Source organism: Indicator indicator, chromosome 24, assembly GCF_027791375.1.
Source record: "Indicator indicator isolate 239-I01 chromosome 24, UM_Iind_1.1, whole genome shotgun sequence".
NCBI classification, from domain to species: Eukaryota; Metazoa; Chordata; class Aves; order Piciformes; family Indicatoridae; genus Indicator; species Indicator indicator.
Window position 1 is genome coordinate 7,756,025 of NC_072033.1, and position 25,902 is coordinate 7,781,926.

The 25,902-nt window shown below is 41.6% G+C and overlaps 1 protein-coding gene across 1 annotated transcript in view; it reads right to left on the reverse strand.

Annotated features, from left to right (window-relative positions):
- The window catches only part of ATP9A (ATPase phospholipid transporting 9A (putative)), a 57,871-nt gene that overhangs the window by 5,287 nt on the left and 26,682 nt on the right, over positions 1 to 25,902 (reverse strand). The window contains exons 10-24 of the mRNA XM_054391778.1: positions 25,042 to 25,118; positions 24,287 to 24,447; positions 23,363 to 23,505; positions 22,489 to 22,601; positions 19,486 to 19,698; positions 14,174 to 14,335; positions 8,027 to 8,119; positions 7,112 to 7,195; positions 6,064 to 6,234; positions 3,995 to 4,093; positions 3,609 to 3,698; positions 3,350 to 3,494; positions 2,754 to 2,818; positions 1,810 to 1,965; positions 401 to 465 (exon numbers count right to left, since the gene is read on the reverse strand). Of these exons, the coding sequence (XP_054247753.1) occupies positions 401 to 465; positions 1,810 to 1,965; positions 2,754 to 2,818; positions 3,350 to 3,494; positions 3,609 to 3,698; positions 3,995 to 4,093; positions 6,064 to 6,234; positions 7,112 to 7,195; positions 8,027 to 8,119; positions 14,174 to 14,335; positions 19,486 to 19,698; positions 22,489 to 22,601; positions 23,363 to 23,505; positions 24,287 to 24,447; positions 25,042 to 25,118 (1,837 nt within the window). The remainder of the gene's footprint in view (positions 1 to 400; positions 466 to 1,809; positions 1,966 to 2,753; positions 2,819 to 3,349; positions 3,495 to 3,608; positions 3,699 to 3,994; positions 4,094 to 6,063; positions 6,235 to 7,111; positions 7,196 to 8,026; positions 8,120 to 14,173; positions 14,336 to 19,485; positions 19,699 to 22,488; positions 22,602 to 23,362; positions 23,506 to 24,286; positions 24,448 to 25,041; positions 25,119 to 25,902) is intronic.

A 25,902-nucleotide genomic window follows, 5' to 3' on the forward strand; every position in this document is an offset into this window, starting at 1 on the left:
CTATGATTCTGTGATTCCTCCTATGGAAGAGGTTTGGCTTGTCCTCCCTCCCTTGTCAGAAACTGGGCAGTGGCTCTCACTGCTGCACAGGCACCAGAGCATAACAACAGCCCCTCTGCTTTTTAATGGGGACACAGAAGCAGTTCCTGAAGGATGGCTTGCTTCCCATGCTCTGAAAGTGACAAACTGCCCTTTGGAAAGGTTTCTAAAAGTGTCTACACTGCCTCAGTGGCTTTGCTCAGTGCAGAGGAGCAGAAAGGGGACAAGGATCACATCCATCTTCTGAAGCAGTGTTGTGAAACACACAGAGTTGAGATGACCATGCCTTGCGTGTTAATTAGCTTAAATCTATTCATTATGCACGTGCTTTATACACTATTACGAAAAAATGAACTCTTACCCAATTATGAGGAAGCCTTGGTAGAGAGGAACTGAAGCAAAGTAAAATACTGATGAGAAAACAGCCTAGAAAAGGGAAAAAATAAGATTTCAGGCATTAAGATACTGCAGCAAAAGCAACACCTTAAAAATATACTCTGTTCAAACTGGAATGTACTCGTGGTGGGTTCACCAAATTCCTGAAATGAAGACAGAAGAATGTAATATCAATCCTTTTTATTCCCATGCAAACCTTGGATGAAAGTTATATTTAATGGCAAACAGCGGAGAGCTGGACTTGGAAAATTTCTTGTAATGCAGTTCCACAGAAAAGAACATAAATGGTTTCCTCCAGAGCCCACTGGTTTAATCAAAGCCATCCAGATGTTGTGAAGGACAGGGGCATATTTATTTATGCCTGGATGATGCCCTCACAATGTAAAAAGAGTTAAGACTCATCAATGCAAACTCCAAAGAGTTCAAGATTAATTTGGGTGGGGATTTTTTGGTTCCAAGTTACAGGTTTGCTTTCTGTTCTTGTTTTTAGCTGCAGAGTAAGATAGACTGGCCCCTGAGCTTGAACCTTTTGTCTCTACATATACCTCTCCAATTGAAGAGGGCAGACTCAGCCTTCTGAAAAACATGAAGTATCTTATTCAAAAAATACTTAGTATTTTTTGGGGAATGTATGGCGCAGAAATGCAGCTCCCAAAGAGCAACCTCTGTCCTTGACTGTAAATTTCACTCAAATCACCTCTGCTAAGAAGGAAATTAAGCTTCCGAACTCTTTAAAAATCACTTTCAACTCTCCCTGCCAAGTGGCAATTGCATTTTTGTTACACTGAGGCTCTGCATGTGAGCAACGTAAATTCTGTGAATACCAAACCTGTTTCTAAGGTCCCCTTCGAAATGGAGAGGAACAAACCACCTCAACATTGCTGCAGCAAGTTGCTGAGTCAATACAGCACAACCTCTGTGAACACAGCATGCCAAACTGAGCTTTTGATAACCCCACCAGGGTCTGAGCCAGGTCCTCTTCAGCTGATTAAGTAAGGCCTTCAAATAGCAAGACCAAAGTTAAAACTCATCAGAAAATTAGGGCACTTATTCAGCTGAAGCCTTGAGCAATTTTCTCTGCTTCAGATTTCCAGTATTTCCTAACATTGCTAAATGACAGCTATGACATGCTGCACAACAGCAGTATTTTCTAAGGTAGAATACTGTTTGTCCATTTTGGAAGAAACTGCTGATATTTGCTCAGTAGCAGGAACTTCCTTATGTGTTTTCATCGAAGTATCATCCCCCAGATTCCAGCTCAGGAAAATTTTCAGGAGAAGAAATAGCCACATCTAACGGAACATAAAACCTTTACTTTTTGATTTGGCTTTTTCACCTCTCCACTGGATAAACCCCTCTTGACCATCCTTTTACCTGCATTGTACTGATGCACAGGCTCCGGTGGATCACGAACTGACTGAGGGCTGCAGACCTTTTGTAACTGTTCCTTCCATGCACCATTAGCAAACGACCCAGGTGCTTAAATTGAGTGATAGAGAAATCGGCTGCAAGCGATGCCTGTTTTCCTTCCTGTGTAAACAGCAAGCAGAAGCACAGTGAGATACCTCACTATTGGAAACAAAGAAATGTCCTATTACTATGATTATTATTGAGATATCACTGACAGAATTTCCAAGAAAATTTACAATGTCTTAGGTGGGGGAAAGGATTGCCTCAGCACTTCTGCCTTCCACTGTGGCTTTTAAGCAAAGAGCACAAACACGAGGAGAATTCCCATTTGAACCCTGGCCTCCAGTACTAAGCAATCCTCTAGATTATGATTCACAACACACATGTTAACGTGACACTCCTATCAAGTTAGTTTTGAACACAAGTTTTCAGTCTCAAAAGTTCACTCAGTTTTAATGTTTTGGCTCACTGCAATCGCAGCCTTCCCACTGCCGCCAAATCCACTCTTGATGCTCCAAGCAGCTCCATATGCAGGAACCAGAGTTCCAACCCAGAGCTTGCTTTCTAAACTAACATAAACAGTATTTCATTGAATATGCAGGAACATATTGTAGAGTAATTAAACTCCAGCATTTGGAGCACCTACGCATGATTAAGAACCCCCAAACTAACCACGATGGTCCAAATTCTCAGTCCAGAACCAAATAATGAACCTGCACTCTGCTATGCGATAGTCCCTTCATAGCCAAATTCCTTTTCATGACAAGGGTACTGGTCTGATGATTATTCTTGTAAAAGCTTCCCTCTTTCTTGAGAGAATCCTTCTTCTGAGGATTCATTTAAGAGTTACTTGCAAACTCGCTTTTGAATTACCATAGGAAGTCTCATGAAACATGAAGTAATCTCACCTTTCCTTCAACCCCAACACCACAGTCAGCCTCCTGAATCATGCTAACATCATTCCCTCCATCACCTGCAGGTCAGAGCACAGATAAAATGACATGGGTAGTTCAGCAACCAAGACAAACCCACAAAAGACATCTACACCAGACTAATGCTAGAGGAAACATCTAACACTATCAAGAAAAGCAGGGTTTTAAATAGAAACCATCAATTTAACTTCTTAAGAAGTTTTCTTTTGTTTTTCATAGAATCACAGAATACTAGGGGTAGGAAAGGAGATCCAGAGATCACCAAGTCCAACCCCCTGCAAAGCAGTTTTTAGTAGACCCACATGTTACTGACCACTTTATCTGACTTGTAGGTATACTGCTATACCTACAATGCTGAAATAAAGTTCACAGATTAACAAGGGCACCTCACCTGATGAAGATACCACCCCAAATAGCTTCCACATCCAAAATGTCATCTTTTCTATCATCCCAGAAAAATCACTGTTCTATAAACTCAGTATTCCAGCTGTTATGAGATGACATGGGACTGTTCACTTAAAAGAACCAGCAGTCAAGACACCACCCTATATGGTCACTAACTAGTCCCTTACCTACTGCACAGGTAAGTTTGCCAGTCCTCTCCTGGAGCAATCGCACGATCTGAGCCTTCTGGGTCGGAGCGCATCTGCAGCACACGACAGCAGGGCACTGGCAAGCCAGCTCCATGAACTCATACTCATAGTATTTGAGACACACCTAATTTCACAGAGATCAGAAGCGTCACCAATGTTTGTGCCATGAAAGTTTCTTTTACAAGAATCCAAATCTGGCCACAGCGTTCCTGAACAGCCCAAGGCGTTTGGAGCCTACCTCCAGCGAGTCGCCAGAAATAACAAGAGCACAGTCGTGCTTCCGGCGGAAGGCGTTCAGCTCTAGATGAGCTTCTCCACGGTTAGTCACCTGGGGGGAAAGATAGCAACTGAGGAAGGGTTTGCTTCTTTGGGGTGAAAAAAAAAAAAAAAAAAAAATCAAATGAGCCTCAGAGGGAGCAGAAGTTATACAGACAGGCAACACACTGAATTATTATGTAGAGAACACAGAAAAACACAAAATCATGGGAGAGAAAGCTGGGTCAAAAGAATAAAAATATTCTGGGTCTGCTGCTGGGAAACAGTTGTGATCTCAGCAGCTCTCCTTTCCCAGAATTTGGGGTCCCAAGCAAGTTTTGAGAGAGGGGTATTGAGGGTGTCACTCACTAGTCTGAATATGTGGATGTCCTGTGTCCGTGTCACCAAATGTGCATTCTTGGCTGTACACGTGGCTGTCTCTAACTTATCCCCTGTCAGCATCCACACCTAAAATCCAAATATGTAATGTATTAAATACAAAACTTAACAACCATGTCTGCATGACATCCAGAAGTACCACCTGCCAGTTCAGGCATATAAAAGGACTGTTAGAATATATATACACAAATTAGTTTTTTTTTAAAGCCCTGTTTTAAAATGTACAGGAAAATTCTCACAGATGAAAGAAAGCGAAGCTTTTAAAGAGGCTGAAAAGTTACAAACTATGTATAATATTTTTTCCCCACCTGCATTATTTCAAGATTCTGCTGCTAAACCTACAAAAAGCAAGCTAAAGAACGCACATGCATGTGTTAATGTGTCCCACCCCAGCTATTTTTTGTACACTGAAATAAGCAGGCCCTGCCACAGAAAGATCCCTCATGGCCCTGCCTGAAATGTGGATGATGCAACTGGGGTTAGCTCACTGCTGATGTGTGCGTCTGGAACAGACTAACTTGGTTAAGATTTTTTTTTTTTAGATTAAAAAAAAAAAATACACTGCTCCTTTTATTTTGTGCTGGTGAGAGGGGGAGTTAGAAAGCAATGTCAGCAGCAATACCCTGCTATAATCTGGCACGGAATTCCCTCAATATTGTAAATATATTGGAGTTTGTTGGGGTTTTTTTCCACTGGTGTTTTCATTCTTTCAAGATAGTATAGTTAAATATTCTTAAACAACAATAACAAAAACCCCAAAACCCAACAATAAACCAAGCAACCTACCCCTCCCCAAAAACTCAAAACCCACCCCGGAACCAACCAAAACCTAAACCAAACCCCCAAACCACACAAAGACTCACTTATTTGTTTAATAATCTGAGACTGGAAAGAGATTTGATCTTAACAAGATGGTCCCTGCAATGAATTACAAGACTGCATTCACTCTTGATTTATGCCTCGCATGCAGCACCCTAAGGAACATACCATTGCAGGGAGTGCTCAGCAGTGCTGCACTCACTGTGTAAGGACATGCTCCACACCCTGACACTGACTCCAGCCAAGGTGAAGAGAAAAAATTTAACCACTCTGGAATAACTGGCAAGGACTACGCTGTATGGGGAGAAAGCCACAATGCTGCTAAGAAGCTCTGTCTGATTCTGCTGGCCTCACTTCTCTGCTCCAAACAGGGATGGCTCTAAGCAGAGAGCATTTTTGGAAGCTTGTCCCAAGCCTTGAATTCTACTTCCTACCCAAATCCCAGAAACATATCCCTGCTTTAGATTCACAGCACAGCGCAAGAATTTTTATTCACTTGGCTACTCAAAGCAGGGAAACAGCAATCAGAACCTTTTGCATACTTTTCTTGCCCAAATCTGAATATTAATATTTTCTCTTCCTCCTCTTCCAAGTCCAGGACCTGACTGACAAGTTTTCAGATAGGGAAACTAAGCAGGCATTACAGTGGTTCCCTCACCGCTGAGCACAGCTCAGGCTGTAGGTATCTGAGTCTTAGACGTCAGAGTCCAAAAAGCTGGGAGGGCGGGGGGGGGGGGGAAAGTCCAGTCCGTGATTCTCTTGGCTCAGGCACCCTCTAGTGGCCACACGGATACATGGATGTGCACAACTTCAGCCCCAGCGCCGGAGTTCAATTCACCAGAGACCTAACACATCCAAGCCAGTCTTGTTTCATGCAACTATCTGAAAGAAACAATTGCCCAGAAACCTCCCGTAGCTACCCTCCTGCCTATGCACTCGGTTTCCCTCCAGAAGGAGCCAGAGCATATCAGGGGAAGAAAAGGCCAAAAGATGACATGATTTCATGTGTTAACATTTACTACTTCCAGGATGTTCTGTTCCCAAAGAGATGTTTAAAAATCACCAGCCAGTCCCACTGTTGCAACTCACAAAGGGCACCTGGTGAAACGTTTCCCTTGACCGGGTCCCCAGACTGTCTTCATTTATTGTCTGTAGGACATTATCACATAGTCCAGAGGGTCTAAGTGTTCCTGCTAGGAGTAACAAGAGCTTAGGCAGACCTTAATGCCAGCATTTCTCAGTGTCTCCAGAGTGGGTCTGACGTCTGTCTGCAGCTGATCCTCCACGCCAGTGAGACACAGCAGCTCCATCTCCATCTCCAGGCTCTCGATGACTGTGGCTACCTTGAGGGAGCGGTCGTGCACACTCAGCTTTGCCTGGACATAGCGTGCCTGGGGACAGAGCAGACACAGCCACAATCACTCTGGCAGCCAGCCTACGTTTTCGTGGCATGCAGGGCTGACCAGCATAACAGTTATCCAGCTAACCTCCTTCTCTTGACTACCTTTCAGGGATGCCCCCAGTAACAGCTGGCAAACAAGAGGCAAACACAGAATAAGGTGGTAAACACCTCAGAAGTTGTTGCTGTTTTGTCCCTGTCCTGGTCCAACCAGGCAGCATGGTGCACAGCAGGTCCTTGTGCACACAACTGCACAGCAGCTGCTGAAGTGACACCTGCAGAGACTCCCTCGCACCGCAGCTCTAAGCCAAGGTTTCCGCAACTAACACATCTACAAACAATGGCAACAGAGAATCCTAAGTGTTTCCACTGTCTCATCTCTGCATTTAACTCAAGAGTTCTCCTTCACAGTTTGCCTGCCTGGGGTAAGCAAATGAGTGCTGTGTGTAGAGACCTGTCTAACAAATCCCAGGCATGAAGCCTGTGTTTCCATGGAGCCTGGCTGGGTTATATTCTGGTTGTTTGTAGTTTCTCTGGGTGTTGGAATGCCACAATAAAAATTAAAGGCCAACACACTTCCCCACACAAACACAACTTATCTAACAAATGATGAATATTTGCAGAATTTAAAACCACAAAAGATTGTGAGGCAGGATTCAGGAACTGGTTTTGGAGTGTCCTGGCTGGGATCCAGTTTCAGACATACCACTTAAAAAGCAACTCTGATTAAAAGACCAGCAAGACATTGAAGAATGACAATTCTAGCAGACAGAGCAGAGATGAGAGGTAGCATTATCATGAGAGTTCTGTGAGAACCACGTCAGCAACTGTTTAAAAACAAAGAAAAAAATAAACAAATAAGAACTTACTTCAAAGTCTTGATACTGCTCTTCTGTCAGAGACTTCTTGGCTACAACAAGAACCCTCAGGCCTTCGCGAGCCATGTTACCACACTGGAAAGAAGTATCACATTGTAAACCATAAACTGCATCTCAAGTAAGATGATTTATGCACAGCATTCAGAGATGGCAAGGTAAGATAGCAGGTTAAGAAAATAACCGTCCCATTTCTCTAACATCTGATAAAGTGCATGATAAACCCAGGAGGGAAAAAAGAGAAAAAAAAAAAAGATCTGCAATGGTTTGTAATCTATCCCAGTGATCAAAACCAAAAATGTCCTCTCTGTTATACCAGTGTGGCAAAAACAACCTCATTAATCTTATTTTGTCTGCCTCTGAAAGGACACAAGCCTTTGATTTGTATACATCACATCTTTGGCCATCAACTCTTTAAAATACGATCAAGGTATTGTTGTTCCTTTGAACACCAGAGGTTTGGGGTGGGGAGAATCAGTTAACTGAAGCTACTGCTATGAACTCTCTGTTAGCATTACTACTAACTTGACAAACACATCCTAGCACAAAGATGCCAAATGTAGTTTTGAAATGAGACCTTTCAGTCTAAAATAAATCCAGACACGGGATCAAGCCCAGAAGAAATTTGGTGATCTTGTGTGGCAATCAGTTTTGAGCAAAACCCATTTTATTCAGAGGACTTATTGTGCAGGAAGTATGTTGAATTCTTCCTCTGACTTCCCTGTTTCTGCATATATATTTGGCTGAAGACTAATCCAGTGAATCGCTAAGATCAGTGACCTTCTGGCTCTCATGTTTTAGCAGTTATGTCCTCCGTGACACATGGACAAGATTTGTCATGTGTTGCCCTAGAAGAAGAAAAGCACTTGCATGAGGAACCCTCTGTATGTAGGAGAGATGGCCCCATACCTCCTCTTCCAGCCAGTCATTGTACTGCACAATCGCAGCCATCACCACATCAGCCCCCTTCATGTAGAAAGTGATCTCTCCTGTTGATTCATCCTGCAGATAAGAAACAGAAGAGTCTAAGCTGAGCCAGTATCTTCATAGTTGGGGTGGCCTCAGCAAGTTAAGTGATGAATTTTCTGCACATCAGTCACAAAAATGTCTGTACTAGGTCAGGCTGAAGGTTCATCTGGCTTAGCATCTTGGGGCCAAAAGGAGATGCTTACTCAGTTGCAATTTGGTAACTCCTAGCATGAGTTAATGCTTTAGAAAAGGATGATCAGCTTTTAAATCAGCAGCATGTGAGTTGCACACAGACACCTCTCAATCCTGACTGCATGTGCCTTTGGAATAACTTTTAGCCCTCACCCTGAAAATTTATTTCGTGCTTACCCGAATGCTTACCCGATGCACAAATCTTGAGAGTAAAAATCACTCTACTTTAGCCTCTCTGTTACATTATATGCCATAAGAATAATTAAAGATTAGACTTGCTGCAGAAAGGTTAGATTGCTGCTTGCCTTATCTGATCCAAGTAATTTGTAGGCTGCAAGCAAAGCATATTTACATTACCACAAATTAAAAAATCCCTCCTAACCAGGCAGATACCAAAGGAGGTCACAGCTATTAGTATCACAAGCTAATGGAAACCCTGGCAATTTCCTCAAAGGAGACAAAACAATGAGTAAGGAACAAACTGCTCCGTAAACCAAGATAGCCACCAGGGTTAGGAAGAAAATAAACTTAACACGCAAACCCAAAAAGCCCAGGAAGGTCTGGAAATAGACAGTTGTGAATGAAGAGGGAAAAGAACCTAAGGAAAAAAAAAATTAAAAATACAGTGGACACTTTTTCATTCTCACACTATTTAATATATGTCAGTCTATTTTGTCATGGCAGGAACTAGTGGTGAAGGTTCTCACACGGAGTTTGAATTGGTAAATAAAAGCCTGCTACCAGGTGGCACTGGCAAAAGAGTTTACATCCACAGTAAAAAGAAAAAAAAAAAAGAAACCAAACCCAGCACTTTATGTGGATACTAAAAATGCAAAGAAGTAAGAGAATTTGATAGAAAAATGAAGAAGTAGCCAAGGATACCCAGCACTTTATGTGGATACTAAAAATGCAAAGAAGTAAGAGAATTTGATAGAAAAATGAAGAAGTAGCCAAGGATAACAAATCTCCTTTACTGAGCATTTTTGCTAAGCTTTTGGAGTTATTCACAAGGAAGATTCTCATAATGAAGCTTAAGAATGGTTTCAATGTCCTGAAATATCCAGCCTTCATACACTGATATCCATACATCCCATATCCCCAAAGCAAAAAGCTTGTCACTCTACCAAAACAACTAGAATCTGCTTAAATAAAACACAACATTTTTGATAGTAGCCAAAAGGTAAAGGTTTATCTATTAAATTATTTGATTTAAAAGTGTCTAACAACATCTCTGTAGGAAACTGAATAAAGACTCCACTTCCCGTGCTACAGAACTGGCTTAAGATAGTTTAGACTTTTTGTCCAATATAAATACTGTATCAGCTATCTCCTTGCATTAGTCATTTCCTCTCACCGAGTTCAGTAGGAGGTTAGTGCGTTCTCATATTATGGTAAGATCACACTATAAATCTACACAGAGATTTGCCAGTTACATTGTTTTGGAGAGGCATCTTTTTCCACCGTGCTCTGAGACTCTGGCCACAGTTCAAAGACTTCTTTCAATTCCAGATATGACAATAGCACTATCTTTGCTTTACAACAAAGATCATTCCTCATGGGTAAGGGGAAAAAAAGAAAACAAAAAAAAGAAAAAAGGCAAAGAAAAAGAAGAATGGAAAATATTGTGGTCAAGCAAACAGGTCTTCTTTCAAGGAGAAGACAAGACAGTAGACAGTATGCTGAAGAGTTGGCTGCTTTGGTAGAAGACTTAGAACTGAAATAATCAGCTACAGAAATTACAATTGGTCACCAGTAAACAAGTAGATATTGCAAAAAAATATCCCAAACGAGGCAACATCTGCTACTTGTTTTCAATATTAACTACTACTTTATTTACTAAAAGTTATGTGTTGAAGGAGCTCTTTTTACAGGAGCCAGAACCACCAGGGGAGATGGGTGCCTCTGCCAAGGACCTCCGTAACAGCGTTACTGGGCTGGACACATGAATCACTTACTGAAACTCAATACCCAGATTGTACAGGATGCATAGCAAGATGATCACCATGGCTCCTGCTAGCTGAAAAAATTACAGTTTATAAGAATAGGCAACATCTGTACAGTTGATCAGAAAATATTACTATTTGAATTCTACTCACTGTAATCCTGAGTGCAGCTTCATTCTGCAGTTTCTCTCCTTCCCACCCCTCCCTAAATACTAACTGTTATCTGTTATCTTCTGAATACTTCAGGCTACCTTCCCACTCTTTATTTCTCCTTTTTTTTTTTTTAAAGCAGCACGGTTTTAGAAGATATACTGAAGAGGTAAACACCTTCCAAGTCGTGGATTGAACCCAAATGGTGTGCCCACACATGCATACATATATGTGAAATAAAATAAAATCTTACTTGACAACTGCCTATTTATAAACTTTTTTTTTTTTTTTTAAACAAAAGTCCTGCTTGAAGATATTATTTTGGAGTACACAGGGACATGGCCTATTAATATCCAGGTAGCCAGCATCTGCTACTCAAACCCTACTTCTGCACAGGATACAGAAGGAGCTGATTTCAGTGGCTGAGCAGCACCTCAGTGGCTGCAAGATAAAGACACTGAATTAACAAGCACAATAGAGAGGGGGCCAATGCTTCTATTAACAGCATTTAGTCAGAATCTGGTCCTGATGTTGCTCCCACTGACCACAAGTGGGAGTTTTGCTGATTTTGGCAGCAGTAATATTCTACATACAGAAGTCCAAAACAGAAATAATCTTCTTCCTTGATATGGGATGATATAGATAATAGATAATTCAAAAGGAATGAGAGAGGGGAAAAAAAAAAAAAAGAGAACTCTTTTCCAGTTAGAGGAGAACATTTCAGGGCATCCACTTCTCTGTTGAGCATATGAACACAATTTAATGAAGCATGCCCTGGCTTCAATGCTTCGCCCCCTTCTTATACCTAATAAAACAGCATCATCAAAAGTCTGCGCTTACAGTAAGCGATGGGGAGGGAAGTCATTTAGTCCTCCCTCTTTTATTGGTAATACTTTTATTCTAGGTTTTGAAAAGGTTGCCTGAAGTCTCCACATAATTTTCACTGTAAATATACCTACTCTGAAGAATTTACACAAACATGCACTGTACTTGTTGCAGCTATCCCATGCACTCTGAGACATTTGTGGGACTGCACAACTGTGTGCTTCAATGGCATTTGGTCAGATCTCTACATTCACAGAATTGACACTGATGACTTTGTACAAGCTCAGCCTATCAGCCTAATTCAACTAACATTTCTGCCCGCAGGAATGTTTTTAATATCCTAAAGCCTAGGACATCTTGAAATACAAATTTGTCTCCCCCTACACTTTACTGTGGTATATGATCCAGAACTTAAAAATAGTTCCTTGAGCAACAGGAGATCCAGGTCCAAAATACTCAGGTAAGATATAACAAGTACAGCCATTTGCATGAGCTTTGACAATTTTCAATGTGCATTAAACACAGCTTTTTCTTCTTGGGTTTGTAAAAATTATGTGCACATACTACAAATCCATCTTTATCACCAAATCTCATTAACAGGAATACTGAAGTCCTTCAGAATTTTTTTTGTTGTTCAATATAGCCATTTCATTGCTCCATTTTATATTATCCTTTCAAGGTGCTGTTTCTAACAGGGGCTGTGCTCTTCCAGTGGTCCAGAGAAGTTCAGATTCGTGAAGTCACCAAACATGAGCCATTAAAGCAGACCAAATTAATCTGTTGTCAATGATGCCCACATGTGCAATACTGATCCCAACTGCTTCTAACTCAAAACAAAGGCTGCTCCTCCTACTGTTGCAACTTAAAAATACGTAAGGCTGAAGATAATTTTATACCCTATTTCCAGAGACCCCAAAATAAGCATGCAGCAACCCAGTTTTACCACAAACAGAAGGTGAAAAAGAAGGAAAAAGTAAAAAATAAGAGAAACCCCCACCAAGTTTCCCTGTTCTCCCCACCCTGAATTACAAGGCTGCAGATCCCATGGAATGACAAAACAAATCATATCCTGCACTGGATTACATTACAAAATATTCATATTTTAGATTCCTGGTACCAATTATCTGTCTCAGTAAAAAATAACAAGGATGTTTTAATTATCTCCAAATGAAATATTCAGACTGCTTCACTTTGCTTGTTTCACAGGCAAATGGAAGCAACTTCCTATAGCTGGATTTGTTTATCATACTAACATTGATTTTTTTTAGCACTATCGTGAAAACTAATGGCAACAACTGCTCTCAACTGTTTTTAACAACCACACTTTTAACTTTTCTTTTTTTACTTTTTTTTTTTGGTGTGGTTTTTTTTCCCCTAAGAGTCCAATCTTATATTGTATTCCTAGATAAAACCACAACATCATGGGTGCAATTTCATCTGGGCATGTACTTAGTGTATGCAATGCCTGCTGCTGCTGCTGAAGGTACTTGTACAAATGCAGCCTTTTACCTTAACTCAGCTATTTTTAAAACCCTGCTCATGACACTGTTCTCAGCATGGCTGTGGGCTCTGTCAAAAAGCTTAAAAAACACCAAACAAATCAACAACAAAACAACCAACCAACCTAAACCCCAACCTCCACAGTTCCAGGTAGCTACAAGTGCTGTCTCCTGTAGTGCTGCATTTCCATGGGGTCTGAGAAGACTTTCAAAGCCTGGCAGACAGCTGGGAAGCACTTCCACAAAACCACTAACAATATCCTAAAGTTATTTGTTGTTGCAATCAGTCCAGGATCCCCTTCCTCCTCTCCACTTGCTGCCGTCTCCATCAGCCCCTGTTATACCACCAAGACTGCTTTGGAGATGCAGTGTAAGCTGGATCTGGGAATCTGCTCAGGTTCCTGCTCCTGACGGACCCCAAGGTAGAGAAAGCACCTGTGAGCTAAGTCAAGTCATAGCCTCAGTCAATGACACAGCCCCTCCAAATCTGCCAGCATGATCATGACATGGACCTGACAGGAAGGACAGGACCTTTGTCAGATGAAAACACAACACCAGCTTGGCTTCTCCAGGACACTGCTGGTGTCTGCTGCCCTGGAGAGAGGAGTCTTGGCCCTACCAAGCTCCGCTTTCTCCTCACTGTCAGTCACTGGGGAAAGGGACACAAAAGTTGAGTCCACAAGTAACTCGGCTGTTTCTTTTGCTGGCAGTGCTGGCTTCAAGACTTCCTGAGAGATAACATGGCATCTCTGCTGATTATCAAAGCTGCTGAGCTTTGTTTCCACACACACATCCAAAGCACTCAGATTTTAACTCTCAAATGTCTTACCAGTCACTGCTATGTCTTGTTCCACCCAGCACACTCACAGCAAAAATCCTCTCCCACTGTTCTGCAGATTCCCCAGAACTATTGGTTTCACAGACAGAAATGCTTGAGTTGTCCTTCCCAGCACCACTCTGGAGACCCTGGTATATTATTGAGGAGTTACTTCCACAGCTGGTGGCAGCATCGGCTGATGGCCTGGCTGGACACTCATCCCCAATCTGACACTGTCCTCAGTGATGTGTGCACAACCTATGCAGGGAGCTGTATGGCAGAAACACAGCCCAGAGTACCAGGTGAATTGAAAACAGGAACGGGAAGGAACAGCTGGAAGAAACCAAAGCTGCAGAGGACACACCATCCTGACTGCCTAAGGCTTAGGCTCCATCATTTTGAGCAAGGAACCAACATCAATAAACTAACAATGTTTCAGAGCACTTCCAGCCAAATATGGCCAAGAAAAAGGAAGTATCAGCAAACCAACCTGGCAGTGAGACGCTGTTAGCTCAAAACAGAACCAGCACATAGCCTGAGCTTACAGAGACTGCAGAACTGAGCTGGGAAGGGCAGCAGAGCTGAGCAAGTGTTCTTTGTGATTCATGATGCATTAGCAGGAGATTCCCCAAGACAGAAGAGCTCACCCGAAGCTGCTTACCCGAACGATGATCCCCATGCGCTTGCTCTCGTAAGTGAAGGGGAAGATCTGCAGGATGGTGAAGTTCAGGATGTGGCCACCCGGTGTCCTCAGCTGCACGGAGGACTGGTCTCTGCCCACCAGCGTCAAGCCCACGCTCTCGGTCCACTGCACCAGGGCCACCTGAGAGGAGAAGGCCACGATGAGGGCAGCCAGCCCACGCCACATCTCCCCTGAGGCACAGCAGAGAGGAAGGAGAAGCAGGTGGGGGCTGCAAAGAAGTGTTTAGTCGTTAATGGTGCTATAGAACGGATCTGTTCATACACACAGGTGCTCCTGTATGGTTCTTTCTAGGGGGCATTTCCTGAAGCCAGAAGCTCACTAACAGTATTTACAGGGTTTGGACAGACCTGCTGCTGCCTGCTTCAGCTGCCAGGCTGTCCTGGACTCTCAGCAGTAGGAGGCTGGCTCCCTGCCTTCCACTGGCACACTCTTCTTCAGCAGGCAGGCACAAGTGCACTCTGCCCAGGCCTGGAGTGCCCAAACCTTCCTTGGGCACATCAGGTAAAACCCTTTACTTTTTGAATGTGCTATTCCCCAGCTTCCTGTTTATAAAAACAAGAACTGAAAACGATGTGTTCAGGCTGGATTTACACTATCAGAGCCAGGAACACTGATTGATGCAGAGCACATTAAAAATTCATATTGAAAAACAAGAAAACAAAAGGAGCTCTGTGTTGTACTAACAGTTCATCACCAACTTTCAACCTCTGTACTGATCAGCAAGACAGCTGAAGGCTGGCTCACAGACACCTCTTACCAGAGAACCTGTTATCACCAAACATTAAACAAACAAACCAAAAATGCCCAACAAACTCAAAGTACACATCAGAACTCATTTAACTGACCTCACACAGGTATCATTTAGATTGCAGCTTCTAGTATTTAAGGACCTACAACACTAAATTATTTACAAGCTTTCTCTAGATCACAACCAGAGCCATGACAGAAGACCAAAAATCTTCATTTTGCTTCCCTGATGATCCCTCCACAAATCCCACCTCAGCTGACACATCCATCTAAGAATAAGCCTGCTGAGATATGGGAGTTTAATTCTAGAAACTGTCTTGGCAGTAATGGATGGGAGCAGCAGCTGACATGAGCCCATATATCACTGGCCTCCAGAAAGGATCAAGGGATACTTTCTCCAAACAGACATGAAATACTGGAAGTATTTTACAGTGACATTTTCAAAGGCATGAGAGTGCTGTGCACATTGGTTGCTGCTGACTTGAAGGTTATTTATTTCTTGTGCCTTCCAGGTTTGCCCTTACTGCCTTAAGTGACCATAAATACCTTCAGCAAAAACAGAATATATTTTGGGAAATCACATACACAAGATACAGATAAAAAAATTAAATCTATAAACACTTATATTGAGTCAAGATTTTACTAGATGATACAATTGGGTATAACTGGAAGATCTTTTGTGAACCTGGCTCCCTTTCATCCACAATTTAGGCTTAAAAGACAGCCTAAAATAAATTTTTCCTTTCATAAAGTAGTCTTAAGTCCCAGGTTAAAAAAAAAAAAAAATTGTTGAGTTGGCTTTACCTTGAGAGACCTTTATATCAATTGTATCAATATTTGGTTTGATATTAGCAAGTTCTTGCAGGCATAGTCACAAAGATTAGAGCAGATCAGAGGCTCTTTCAAGCTTATCTTTTTCAAAAGTTTCCTTGGTGCATTAAAGTGTGTGGTTAGATAATCCTCTTAACAGTCTGCCAGAGCTGAGATAGAGTTTGGGTTTCTAATATTTTGGTTAATAAATAATTCTTGAGACTTTTTCACAGTGTGATGTTAAGTGATGGTCAGTGTGCACAGCGCTGGCTGTTGATTTGCCTATGTTGGAAAGCTGCAAATGTCTGAAGATACAAATCTCTGCTCTCAGCTCAGCCCATTAAAGCGTCTCCTTCACTACTTACTTTCACAGACACCTCCTCCCTCCTTCCCCGTCAGCGTCTCATTTAAATCCAATGTCAGGAAGCATTTCAACTTCCCAGAAGAAAAGCCTTGGGCAGAGGAACAAATGGATGAGCATCACGTCAGAGGTGCTGCGTCAGGAACATGACACGCTTCAAACTAACTGCATTGCACTGCACCACACCAGTCATTCTGGATGGCCCAAAGACCAGAGAAAGGTACCTCAATGCAAGGGGAAGAATAATGAAAGAAATTCCCTTCTGCCATGCTGTTCCAAGAAGGCATGGGTCCTGTCAGCCCTTAATGGCTCTCCAGGTGAACCGCATTCAGCATCAGAGGGAAGTGGTGCTGACCCCTTTGAACATGCCACTTCCCAGCCTCTTAGTACTGAATGAATGATTACTGAGGGGGGAAAGTTGTATAATTTTGAAGGGTTCCTATCTGATGTACTAAAAGCACTGAAATGACCATCCCCATTTAGCAAGCAACACAATGGCCCTGGCCTCTGGGAAGTGCGGTGGCACTAGTGGACAGCACTAATAGCAATGAAAGCCTTGGTGGCTCTTCTGGCAGGGTCTGGGCACCCCAGGACTGGGAGCATGTTTTCAGTTCAGTGTGAGGCAGGAGAGGTTTAATCTGTGCTGTGCAAACAGATAACTAGAGGTGCACCCAGTCACAGTGAAAAGATGAGAAACATTCAATATACAAAGATATGCTTACAGCTTAAACTGAGGAGATCTAAAAGCTAGCTTGAAATCCCTCCAACACCTTCAAGACTGCCCACACTCAGTGATGAGGGGAAATCAATAAAGTCCCTGACCACACTCCAGGAGTTTGCGGCTTCATCCAGACCAAGTCAGTTACAGATCTGAGCACTACAAAGCAGAGCAGCTACAGCAGCTCAGGGCAGTATCCCCCCCAAACTTTGCTCTTTCCAACAATCGAATTATCCAAGCCACCACTGAAGTGGGTATCGACTAATAAATTTCATTCTAAAGAGACAAATTGATCCTTCTGTGCCATGAGTTGCTCTACAAATGTCCCATTTAGAGTTGCCTAGGCAGACAGACAAGAGGCAGAAGCCAATTGATCCGTCCACCCTTTCATGTCCTGGCAGCTGCAGAGGGTTGTCAGGGTTAAAGACTATTTGCCCAGGAATCCCAGGCACTCTTATCTCTGATCAGATTATATCTATTTCATTTCCCCTGTTAGTTACTGTATGGCTACAACTGACAACTGGCTTGCAGAGCCCCAAGGCTGTAACTGATATCTGAATAAAGATACTTCAAGACTTCTAAATGGCAGTGTGCACAGGAAACAAATTTAGGAAATCCTGCTTTCTGTTACAGGAAATGAATCCTATGCCAACTGGTAGAAATTACCCTTGCTGTTAAAGTAAAGAGAATACAAGTTTTTGTACTCATTTCATAAACTGACCTTCCCTGCCATGGCAATATTTTATTGATATAGGATTTCAAAGGCTGGCTTTAACAGGAGTCCAAAGCCATTCCCCTACAGGGAATGTTATTTAACAGCATCTCTCCCTTCTCAAGGACTCAATTTGTGCTGATCCTGCATTTTGTACCATCTAGTATGACATGCACAGAGCATGTCTAAACAATATTTGTACATCTAAGATCTACAGACAAGATTTCCTCAGTGCAGCAAAGCATACCTGATTTCTGAACCTGCTGTAATTCTCTACTTGAGACACCACAAGAAAGGAAAAAATAATTTAAACAATAATCTTAGAAGGATTAGTTATCATGCTATAGTAAAACAAACAATAATCCCCTGGGTATTTGAGACAAATTGCTGCATAAATATTACAAAGACAAAACAGTATAGGGAGAAAAAGGAAAATCAGTGCCTTCACAATACACCACAGAAAATATGTAAATAAACAGAGGATCTGTGCAAAAATAGCCCAGAAATGCTTTAGGAAAAAGAAAAACATCTGGAAATTGTTCAGAACTCATTCCAATCCAAAGGCAGTTGCTTTCTGTAAGCTGTCTTTACAGGTGAGAGCAACACATTAGAGGAGAAAAGCAGATGAGTAAAACATTGACCTAGATTATGTGGTAGGAGAGGACACATATGCACACTGCTCACCAGCTCCAAAGCCAGGGAGGAATAAGTGTTGTCACTGTAGGTACATCAGTGGAGGCAAACGTGAAGCGTTTGTAAAGCACAGACAAGAATAGAGGATATGAAATTAATGAATTGCCTACTTTGGCAAAAAAAACATGACAGGGAATATTTTGAACATACAAGAAATAAGGAAACTGACTCTGTGTGTCAGTGTGTCAGTCACACACGCACCACTCTCAAAATCCTCCCATAGCTGGGCTTTTAATGAATACCTTTATTGCTATGCAAGCAATTTCTCACCTCTAACCATGAGGAAATCCAGCTTCTCTTCTGATGTCAAATCTGAAAAAGTTATTATCAGATGCGAATGGGTGATAGGATTCCATACTGTCAGTAGGATCCTTATGGGAACTTAGAAACTTCAGTCTGTCAATGTCCCAGAACAAGTGTAATTGTACAAATTAATATAAAACAAATTGGTTTAGCTTGGTTGCACTAAAGATGTATCCAAGATGAACAGCCAATACATGGAACCGTATTTTATTCCTCCTGTCTTCGTAACAGAAGGGAACAAGACTCTAATTACAGATCTTCCAAATTTTGCAGTGTGGGGCAAAGAGCACTTTAATCGTAAGCCCTGTACTGAATCTGATCTCTGGAGTGTTCAGCAAAAGTCTCCAGTGAGTCCCTGGAAAGCTGTAAAGTTTCCCTCTACTGGATCACCTTGTGTAGCCCTGGCTGGACTGGGTGCCAGCAGAGAACTGTCAGGGCACAGCTCTGCTCAGAGACAAAGTCTCATGCACTTCTCTCACTTAGCAAAATTAACTTGGGCTCCAGGTCTGTCTCACCCACATGGAGCAGATGTCTGTCACTACTGCGTGGTCCATCACCATGGAGCTCTGTAGCCTCAGGCAGGGAGGCAGAGCTGGCTGAAGTGTATCAGCTGAGAGGGCACTTATGGTCTATTCATGAGTTATTGGTGCAATAAAAGCATTACAATATTATCCCCTTCACTAGACTGGAATACTTTCAGCAAACAATTTTTCGCAGCAAGAAGCAAGGGAGTTTTTGTTTGGTTTTGGGTGGTTTGTTGTGTTTTTGGTTTTCTTGGGTTTGCCTTTTGTTTGTTGTTGTTGGTTGGTTTGTTTGGGGTTTTTTTGGTGGTGGTGGGGTTTTTTGGTTGTTTGGGTTTGTTTTGGGTTTGTTGGTTTTTTGTTTTGTTTTGTTTTTTTTTTTTAAACACAGAAACAGATACTGACCTCATCAGGACTGGAGGCCTGGTACACCCTGCAGGAGTCCTCATAGTGTCTCTCAGCTTCAGCCTGGTCTGTCACCCCGTTGGACTCATACACTGGTGTCACATTGTGGCAGAGCGCGATTGCCTTCACCGCCTCGTGGACGCGGCTGCTCATGGTTTTACGCACCTTGGTGGCTAAAGTAAGGCCCTTCACAGCAGGTGGGTCCTGAGATTGCTTAGAAAAAAGGACAGCAGAATAAAGTCTTATTGCAGGAAAAAAAAAAACAAACAACAAACTTCAGTTTTTACTTCAGTGAAGACCCTGTATGTGGCAGCTGTGAGCTGTGCAGCCTCTTACATCCCCCGGGATGAGATACACCTTAACTCAGACCACCACTGGGAACATACACCAGTGTAATTCAACGTCTTGATCATTGTTACAGGTGGACTACAATGCACCAAAAGATTAACCTAACTTTTTGGAACAGTACACTGAGAGAAAGACTCTTTGTTGCAGATCCACCAAACACCAACTGGGGAAAGACCAAAGTCAGAGGACTGAGTGAAACCACTTTTTCCTTCATAGAAGTCACCATCGAGTCCAAAAATTTAGAGTCAGTTTGGTTTCATGTGCAAAAGAATATAATTGCTGAAGAGAGAAAACAGATGACTCATATGGACCTAGAAAATCTTAATTACATTCATTTAATTTTTAATACTATTTTTAGTATCAGAATGGGCGTCTTCAGATAATTGCACAATTACTAAATTATTGTGGTTGAAGAAGGGACACACAGTGATCTAGTTTCCTGCTCTGTTAACCTTTAGTGTCAAGAGGACAAAAGTTTCACTTCCAGGTCAAAGGCCACAACATGGTAAAAATAAAAGCAAAGAATAAGAACTACAGTTCAAAATTAATCACTGCCAGCAAATGCTTCTCATTATAAGGAATCTCACTTGGTAATTATAAACATTTTATGAGACAACCTTTACCACCATAATCCCATGTGCTATTTTCCACACTAATGATTAGGAAACATAAGATCTGCAAAATTTAATATTGCTGCTCATCAGCTCTGTTGTAATGAGTTTTAACTAGCCACACACTGGACTTGTCAGTCACCCAGATGTTCTTGACAGATATTGAATACTTTGGCAAATAATTAACCACTAGTCAAGTTTTCTCTGGAGACTGAGTACAAAATGAGGGCAAATAAATCTGAAATCTGGTGGTTGTTTTAAGGGGGTGGGGGAATTGTGTTGCGTGTGTGAGGTGTGTTTTCTTTGGTTTTTGTTTTGGTTTGGGGTTTTTTTGTTTCTTTTTTTTTTTTTTTTTTTTAAGTACAGTTCACTCATTTAAGAGTCTCAACATCAAGAGTAGAACCAGATGCTAGGAAGGCTGCAAAAGCAAAGGAGGGAAAGAGAGATGGCCAGATGAGTTGCAAGTTACTTGAGACACATGCCAGTAAAAAAGATAACTACTCAAAGTACCAGGTATTTAACTATCACGTTTAGTTAAAAATGCAGTGTAGCCTGAGAGCCTGCCAAGGTAAGGGCTATGCCACCAAACAGATCACTGAGGTCAAGCTGTGCATCTTTACTGCCATGAACAAAAGCCAAAAATAAAAATCCCATTGACAGCACATGGTGCCTTTTTCCAGGCAAGAACGCTGGCTTCGTGTTTCACTTTGTGGGGGGATATATAAAGTGCACTTCAGTTTTAAATTTCTAGAGCAAAGCAAAAGCAATGTGATGTAAAAAACCCCAGTTCACTGCATTGGGTGTGCATGCTCAAGGGAAAACAGGAGTGCTTTGAAAATTAATTCTGTAGGAATGAAGCAATTCAACAGCTACTGAGAAATGAAAATGCTTGATATGTGACATGGGAGCAGTAGCCCATCACTAACATTTGCAGACTGCATCTCTGGAATCACATTTTACAAAATAAAAAGAATCTAATTGTCGGTAAGTAACAAAAAAGGTTATTTCTAGCTGCAGTTGAGGGAATGGTCATTAAGAGAAAATGAAAAATAATGCTTCTGAGATCACATAATTAGTGGTGATTCTTACAATTTTTTAAGTACCATTCAGAGAGGTAGCTGGAACAATCAGCCACTGATAGCTGATTATTTTTTCCCCCCTAAAGGCAGCAATATTTTTCAGTAAAACCTCATGCCTTGTTTTACAAATGAAGCGAATGTATCTATATGAAGTTTCAATTCATCAGCATCTTGTCCCATGTAACATGCTAAGGAACACAATTTGCTCACCCAGACAAGTCCCATGGCATTACCTGGTTATCTTAAAAAAAGTCAAATAGAAGTCTAAGAAGTCTAGTTAGCCTAAGATCTAAGTTTTTGGATCCTGGCTCATCCTGTGATATTGAAAGAGCAATGCAAAGTAGAGACTTCCCGGAACAGGATTTTCCTGTTCTATACTTGACATGTTGACTTTGCTGCCTCCTTTAGGTGTAGATAGCTCTCAAAGCAGACATCACACTGGTGCATTAGTGAAAGAATCCCACTTTTACCATTTTTCCTTTTAAACCACCAGGCTTAAAAGCAGTCATACTGGTAGAGTTCTCTGTTACTGCTTATCTAATACAGATGGTTCCTCTTCCTTTATTATTGCCCTAGTACACAACAGTTCAAACAGCCACTTAATCCACTAAACATTACCCAATACTAATTTTTCAACAAAGCGAATGCTGTGGTTGCTCTAAGTGTTAAATATCTAAATAAAAGTATGCTATTTTACAGCCAACTCTCAGTAACCAGATACAGGCACCACCCACCCACATTTGCAGATCTGTTTGTGAGCTCTGGCAGTTAAGGACTGGGGGATATGAAACAATCTATGAGTGCAATCATGATAATATTTATGTATTAAGCATCCAAAGACCTTCAGATTTTTCTGAAAAGCATCAGTAAATAAGCAGGTCCCTGATGTAGTAATTCACCATTAGCCCAGTGACCTAGAAAACTGTTTTATGAACAAAAAGATAAGTAATGCCTTTTAATTATACCTGCGTGTATATACTGAATATGTGGCTCTGCACTTCATCCATGGAGTCCAGGCCATAGGCAACTGTTCCCAGGTGAAGTCGCTTGAAGACCATCTCATTCTGTGTAAGAGTTCCTGTAACAGAAGCAGTACCAGAAGTGGAGTGGGAACCAACACATCTATTCCTCACAGCACGTTTTTGTCCTTCTTGCACCCCAGTTCAGGAGAAACTGCCAAAAGCTGTCACTGCACAGGCTGAGGTCAGCAAAAAGACAGTATTAAGCAAATCTGAGGGCTGATTCTCCTGGAAAGTAGTGGTGCACATCACTGTGCAACTAAATAAGAATGAGATTTATCCCTCAGTCAATGCCAGCAAGAGCTGCAAGCATAACTCCATTTCTTTTGAAACTAAACAAAACTGGAAACAACGACAATGGGACCAGAATTTTATGTCAGATCAAGCTGTTCATTACAGCTTAGGTCTCCTGAAATCAAGCTTACACTGAAAAGTGTAAGGACATCAGCAGACAGACCTATGCTACACTTCTCCCTACACGTGTAAGCCATCTTCATCTAGCTTTGAAACCTAACCATAAAAAGTTGGGGTTTATTTTGGTTTTGCCCTCAGCTTTTGGTTTAAAAACACACTGTACGTGCTCTTTGAAGTAGCATAACATTCCTGTTCTATCTTACTTATAGTACATTCAGAACAAAAACACTGCAGATTTTTTTTTTTTAACAACAACTGATTAAATCATATTGTTCAAATGACAGGAAATGCATATTTCTTCCAGTCCAAAGAAATCTTACATTAAACATTTTTGGGCAGCCAGAGAGTAACAAAATCCAAGCAACAACATATTATAAAAAAAGTTATAGTTTTTCTACCTAGATACCTGTTTTGTCTGTAAGCACATAAGATATTCTCCCCAGCTGCTCAGGAATAGTGCTGGACCGAACCACAGTCCCGGGGATTTTGGAATCTCTGCGGATCACCCAGCTGTAGACAATTTTCCCCATGTCCAGGTTCACACGTAAACTATGTGGGAGGAAGGGGAAAAAGAGAAAGATATTGTATCACCAGTTAAACTTTGGAAAAAAAGAAAAAAACCCAAACCATCGTGAACTGCCAGAGTGCAACAAAAGGACACATCTTTGGCAACTAAATTTAAGCTGCCACAGAGGGTGATTCAGGATAAGTATATTCAAAGTTAGTGGTCAGGTGGCAAGTAGGGAGAACTGTACAGTGCTGCACTGCAATTCACAGAGAAATGATCAAATTATGTTGGGAAGAACAGATATAAGTTGAGGGGAAGATGAACAAAGACAAGCAAGGACAGCAGGACTGATAGGGGGCAACAGGCTAAAAATGGAACTGAAATGAACCCCAGACCTGCACCAAAAGTAACAATCTTCTTACTAATAAAGTATAGTTAAGTATTAAAAGTTTCAGTCCCCTCTAAAAGGTAATTGGGTCCTGTATATGCTGTATAATGGGGTCTTACATGCCGTATAAATAACCCTTCTTTTCCACTTTTTCCTCCACTCTTATCAAAGTAACCAAGGGCCAAACACTAAGAGAGGGGCCTTAACTAATCCACATCCTGAGTTAGAGTTTATGAATAGGTGAATATGTTGAATAAATTCATCAGAAACAGTAAAGCAATTCTTCTGTCTAAACAATAATTTGATTTTGATACGCTGTATTTGCTTAGCTGTCAAACGAGGAACAGGTAAGAGTTTAGGTGCTTGTTCATACTAGAAACATGGAGGAGGACACCAAGCAGTATTTTGCTGGGAGGAATTAGCAGTCACCTTACCTAATAGGAATGATGTTTGAGAACAGAAGGAGGAATCTTATGATCTGAAGATACCAGCGACCAGCAAAGTGCTGAAGGGCCACCATGACAAGTGAGACCACCACGAGAGCCCCAAAGAGGATCTTGGTAAGACAGTTCACTTCCAAATCAAAAAGACCAATCTAAAGAAAGGAGAGACATTTCAAGCACACAAATGGAGATGTTAGCTCAATGTAATATTCACAAAGTGAATATTCACAAACTGACACATCCAAACAGCCATTCCCCACTAGCCAACTTCTCCTCCTTAAAAACACCACAAACATATTTAAACTTATAAACAATACTGTTGCCAGCTTATTACATAAAACTTTAATTATCTGGAAGCTAAGTAATGCCTAAGAGGTGCGAGAGGACTCATGCTGCCAAAAACTGCAGACTACATAAACATTCCTGTCGCTGGTCTTAGCTTTGCTATAGTAGAAGAATGCAGCACAGCAAGCTTTCCTGTTCTAACTGGAACTATCTCATTATAACCATATAAAACAGTGGTTTTACCAGTCTTAAAAGTGAGAAGACACATGTATAATACAATCAAAAAGTAAGGAGAAATAGGTTCTGCTAGGGTAACTACCTTAAATCGTAGGCTGGATGATATGAATCATTATTCCTATGAAGCTGTTCCTATGGTCTGCACGTAAAGCATTTGGAAGGATTTTCTTTTAAAAAAATGATTAATTTCTAGGCCTTTTTATAAGGCTGCTTCCTCACCATACCTTACTTCTTGGGTTTGAAGTATTCATCACACTGCGCAGTTCCCTTCCAGTGTAAAGAACAACTCCCACAACAGTACCTAAATAACACAGAGAATGGGTCAGCTGGAGAAAAACAACCTCCATTTGTTTTCTCTATAAAAATACTTGTTGGATCCAAAGGACTAGCACTTGGGAAGGATTTTTAGCATGTGAATTTCAAAAGTAAGGGCAATCAGAAACGAAAACAGTCAGTACCTGAAATTTAAAACCTATGAAAACAGACTTTGAACAGAAGATATCCTACAAAATGTTGGTAAGTTTACAAGTGTAGTACCCATATGCTTGGAGAGGGAATGGAACATCTTCCTTATAATGAAGAGCTGAGGGAGCTGGGTCTCTAGCTGAGAAAAGAGGAGACTAAGGGATGACCTCATTCATGTTTATAAAGATGTGAAAGGTGAGTGACAGAAGGACAGAGCTAGGCTCTGCTCCATGATGTCTAGCGAGAGGACAAGGGGCAATGGGTGCAAGCTGGAACAGAGGAGATTCCACATGAACATAAGGAAAAACATTTTCACTATGAGGGTGACAGAGCACTAAAACAGGCTGCCCAGAGAGGTTGTGGAGTCTCCTTCTTCGGAGACTTTCAAACCGTGCCTGGATCTGTTCCTGTGTGACGTGCCCTAGGTGATCCTGCCCTGGCAGGGGACTGGATGACCTTTTGAGGTCCCTTCGAACCACTAACACTCCGTAATTCTGTTATTTTGTGACTTGATGCAGCATCACAGACCGCATCAACTAAAGTCCATAGAAAGAGAAGTCAACTCCTTGGTTCTCTTCACTTTCCATGACCCCCTTTTTAATATCAGTTGTCTCTCCTCA